This window comes from Pteropus vampyrus, unplaced genomic scaffold (assembly GCF_000151845.1).
Source record: "Pteropus vampyrus isolate Shadow unplaced genomic scaffold, Pvam_2.0 Scaffold79, whole genome shotgun sequence".
Classification (NCBI taxonomy): Eukaryota; Metazoa; Chordata; class Mammalia; order Chiroptera; family Pteropodidae; genus Pteropus; species Pteropus vampyrus.
The window spans coordinates 5,520,129-5,525,249 of NW_011888860.1; the positions used below are offsets into that span (position 1 = coordinate 5,520,129).

At 31.3% G+C, this 5,121-nt stretch overlaps 1 protein-coding gene across 1 annotated transcript in view; it reads right to left on the reverse strand.

Moving 5' to 3' along the window:
• GABRG1 (gamma-aminobutyric acid type A receptor gamma1 subunit) overlaps positions 1-5,121 on the reverse strand; it is a 72,181-nt gene that overhangs the window by 12,833 nt on the left and 54,227 nt on the right. Inside the window, exons 6-7 of the mRNA XM_011362806.1 lie at positions 3,488-3,625; positions 3,219-3,371 (exon numbers count right to left, since the gene is read on the reverse strand). Of these exons, the coding sequence (XP_011361108.1) occupies positions 3,219-3,371; positions 3,488-3,625 (291 nt within the window). The remainder of the gene's footprint in view (positions 1-3,218; positions 3,372-3,487; positions 3,626-5,121) is intronic.

Genomic DNA, 5,121 nt, shown 5'->3' on the forward strand with positions numbered 1-5,121 from the left:
TTTCTGTCTCTAGTAGTCTTTCCTTTTTTGTTGCTGGTAAAATAATGCAAAGCGCCATATTCCATCAAGGCTGCAAAAACAAAAATGAAGCAAACAGAAACAAAGAGATCCATCGCAGTCACATAAGAAACCTTAGGTAATGACTTCCTGGCTATTGTACTCAAAGTTGTCATAGTCAGAACTGTAGTGATACCTGGACGGAGGGAAACAATAGAAGATGAAAAATAACTTAACAGACCATTTGTATTCTTTCATCCGATTTGGCAATAATGTGGGTGGAAATAAACAATGGAAACAAAGGGGTATGATTACTGTGATTTACAGAAAAAAAAAAAAATACTGGTAACCATAGCCATTTGTGTTTTAATCATCTAAATTCGTGGACTGCAAGTACTTGACTCCCTGTACCCATTCTTCCTTTCTCCATAGTGACAGATCATCTAATTTTTAGCTGTCATGAGGTTGCCTGGAAGGATAGCTTTCTTTGCTACCTTCTCTCAGCTATGTGTAGGCCACAGGCTGATATCTAGCCAAGAAGAATTAAGTCGAGAGTATAAGCAACATCCAAATGATGGCATAAAAAATGGGTAAAGGGAGTCAAAAGGTATAAACTTCTGGTTCTAAAATAAATAAGTTATGGGGATGTAATATACAGCATGGTGATTGTAGTTGACAATTGCTGTACTGCATATTTGAAAGTTGCTAAGAGAGTAGATCTTAAAAGTCTTCATCACAACAATAAAGATTATGTAACTGTGTATGGTGATGGATGTTAACTAGACTTATTGTGATGATTATTTTACAATATATACAAATATTGAATCATTTTGTATACCTAAAACTAATATAATTTACATATCAATTATATCTCATTAAAAAAAAGATGGCATTAAAGAGATGGGAAGTATCCTTCTTCTCCTCTCCCTCATAGTTTTCTACAAGACCATACTGCCGGAGTACCAGCACCATCTTAGAATATTAAGCGATCATGAGAACTAAAATCACCCACAACACAGTAGAAAGTTGGAAGGAGTCTAAGTATCTCACACTAAAATTACTCTTTGGCTACCTATCTCTGAACTTTTTTATATGAAAAACACTCATCTACCTACAGTGATTTAAGTTATAGTGATTTGAGGTTTTCTGTCATATCCAGTTAAAATAAATCCAACTAGTACAGCTTTTTTATATGATAACTTGAATTAAACCTATATTTTAATTTCAAAGTTTAATTAAGAAATACAGGCAAAATTCTATCAAGGAAAAACTTTAAAAACATAGAGTAAATTTCCATTTTTTGAAGAATTCTACATATAAACTTGGATATCTCTTGGGGCCTCAACCCTATGTGTGTACCTTTGGGGATGTGTGTTTGTCTTTACCCATGGCTTTCTTATAACTGCTAATCTTAGGCCCCCTGTGTCACAGCTGCACATGTTATCAATTTCCTCTTATCTAAACTACCCTAATCACTTAGGATTGAAAAAAATTAGAGATGACACAGGTATGATTGATTGAATGTCATTGAGGTAAATTTAGCTATTTATTTTGTTTTCTCTTCATAGATTTTATTACTCACTGACATTTTATTATATGCTTTTTATATTTGTATATTACCCATTAGCCCACTAAAACATAAATGCCATCAATATGAGGATTTTATAACTATTGTCCACTGTTAATACTGAAGCACCTAGAACACTGCTTGTTTCATAAAAAACATCTAATAAATGCTTGTTAAAATGCAATGTTGAATCAACGAGCTCAGAAAATTGTCTTTCAGCTAGCTAGCTAGATAGACAGACGATAGATAGATATACACTCTAAAAAAATAAACCTTGATCCTCCAACTACATATGATCCACACTTATAAGAAATATTCTTCAAGTGAGAGCTGGATATCACTTATCTTTACAGTTGATATGCTAATATTAAACATATGAATTCATTCAAAAACATAATTCCACATTGGCTATCCTCTTTCATGATACTATGGCATATAGTTTTTGGCTTTGTACAGACCTAATGGTAGAAATAGTTCATTCAAATTCTCTTTCGAAAAAAAAAAGAATAATGTTTAAAAACAAAAATGTAAATTTTTAGTCCTATTTAAAGTATCGTATAATCTAAAACAATTTACTCTGGCACAAAAAGTAACTTGAAATAATAATAATAATTGTTTAAATGGGAAACAAAACTCACATATGAGAGCATTTTATTCCTTAGATACGTTTACACCTCTGTTTAGACTCTCAAGGGAACTGCATTCTCAACTATAGAGTTAGTTGCCTCAGGCTTTATCTTGCTACTTTTATATGACTTGCATTTTACTGTATTTATAAAATGGAGTTATTCACCAGCTATCAGAGAAATCACATGAAATCCTCTTCACTGTTGAAAAAAGAAACGACCCTAACTTTCTTTATGCTTTGTAAGAAACAATTATCAGTAATGTTATTCACAACTTTCACTGATCTTGGGAATGAATCAATTGACCAATAACTTGCCTTTGTATATCAATACATAAATGTAAGTTATTCTTTTGAACAAATGTATAGTAATTAGATGCATTTTCTTATATGATTTTGATTACTGCAATAGATGCTAAAGAAGGAAAACAAAAGTCTACTTTATCAAGTGTGAATTACAAATTACCATTTTAATCAGTGTTATTGAACAGGCAACTCTCAAAATATTCACAGACTAATTACACATTTTATAGATTACAGAAGCCTAGAAGCTTCCTGTGTCTTTCAGTGACCTGCCTTTTAGAACAGCTGACTATTCATTAGCACCATTGTAAGAGCAAGGCACTTCAAAGCCTTCTAAACACACACCAGTCAATAAATGGTCACTATAAGTGATTCAGCTAAAAAATAAAATAAAATAAAATCTTGATGAAAAGTGACTGAAAATGTTGACTAAATTAAGATTCAGGGATTATGTATGATTTTCAAGTGAAAATTCTTGCTGTTTATTTATGCTTTTTTTGACCTCTATTAGCAGGAAAATATTTTCTGAAATTTCAACTTCTTTACAATTCTATTTCTGACTTGTTTTTCATATGTTTTTTTTCAACATCATATTGAACCAGAGCATCTGTTAATCTTTGATTGCAGTGCAGAGGAATATTCTAATATATTCAACTATAAACTTTTACCACATTAAAATATTTGTAAAAGTCCTATGATACTATAGCAAAATATTATATGTCATACCCAGTGAGGTTCTTGCAGGTACCGCATCTTTATTGATCCAAAAAGACACCCAAGAAAGAACAACTGTCAGAATACATGGAATATAGGTCTGAATAGTGAAATATCCCATTCGTCTGCTCAGATCAAAAAAAATTGTCATGATAATATAATCTCCTGGAAGAAAAAAAAAAGTTTTATTTTAGATATAAAAATATAAAAAGCTATAGATTTCAATCCATAGACTTATATATAAATGCCATTTGATCCATTAATTTGTGTTTCTTTCTTACCAGAGATTGTGTGAGAAATTTCAGTTGAATTCCGTAACCCTACAAATGCAAACTGATATAATCTCCAATATTTAGGATCAGCCACTTCTACAGAAGGCTTTTTCCACTTATACTCAATTTCATTTTTAGGATATCCGTCTAGACAAAAAAATAAAAAGAAAATATGTAGATTAACAAGATCCAAATTTGTTAGTGTTGCAATTATCTAAAAAGAAATTTTTAAAAATTTTTCTTAATTTTTGTATTTTAATATACATTAAGTGTAGAAAATACTGCATAAATGCATGTGTATAGTTTAAAGAATAATCATAGAATGATCAAATAATGATAATTCATGTAACTCCACTTAAATCAAGAAATAGGACCTTGTTAGCATCCAGGAAAACTCATGTGTCCACTCGAATATAACCTTTTTTTTCCCAACTAGAGGTAACCACTAACCTGATTTCTGTGATAATTCTTCCCTTGTTTTTTTTGTAATAGATGTTCTGTAGTGCATTTCTGAAAAATATAGCTTAATTTAGTTTTTTTAACTCTACTTGATAGCTGCTATATTGGATGAATTATTTTATATTTTACTTCTTTTAATATCATGTTGTTAATAGTTATTCATGCTGTTGTATGTAGCTATATTAAATGTGTTGCATTATAAAAATGTACTAAAATTTATTTATCTATTTTACTGTTGTAGACACTTGTAATGTTTCCTGCTGGCTATTACTAACATTGATGCTAGTAATACCACTGTACATGCTTCACAAAACACCTATGTAAAGCTTTCTCTGTGATGTATACCTGGGTATAGAGTAGCTGTGTCATGTGTTACATATAATTTCCACTTTATGAGATAACGTGAGGCTTTTTTTCCTTAAAAAATATACCAAGCTATTTTCTCACCAGCTAGTGTGAAAATACATGTGGATCCATAAACTCATTAAATTCAATGTGGACAATCTTCTTTATTTTTACTGGTCTGTAGGGTATATTTTACTTCATATTTTTCTGATTATGAATGAAACCCAGCAATTTTTCAGATCTTTATTAGATTATTGGGTTTCTACTTTGGATAACTGCTTGTTCAACTGCCCATGATTTTATTGAATTTTCTCATTATTTCTTCCTTTTTGTCTAAATTCTTTTTATTTTCTAGATACACACTTATTTGTGTTGAAAATGTCTTTGTCTTCTTTATAGCTGTCTAAAACTAATGTGCATCTTTTCAAAAAGGATATGTTTTTGTCTCTGTTACCTGTCAGCAAAATCCATGAAGGCTTTTTGGACCAATCAAGTAAAGGGAAATTGGGCTCTAAATTCATGTGAGGGCAGGCTCGTTAATTAATTCTCTTAAGGAGTTATTTCATCTTGGTATGATGATTACAGAGATACTTTTTCTTTTAGACTTTACTGGTTGTGGTGTGTGTGTGTGTGTGTGTGTGTGTGTGTGTGTGTGTGTGTGTATGTGTGTGTACATGGGAGTGTGTGTGTGAGGGGGTTCTTCAGGTCATCCTATGTGTCCAGCCTTTTGCAACTCAACTATATGTAGAGATTATGTTCTATTATATATCCAATCCACAAGGCTGTCAAAATCAAAGCTTAAATTGACCTTGCTTGGCAAACGTCTTCAGGTCAAAATT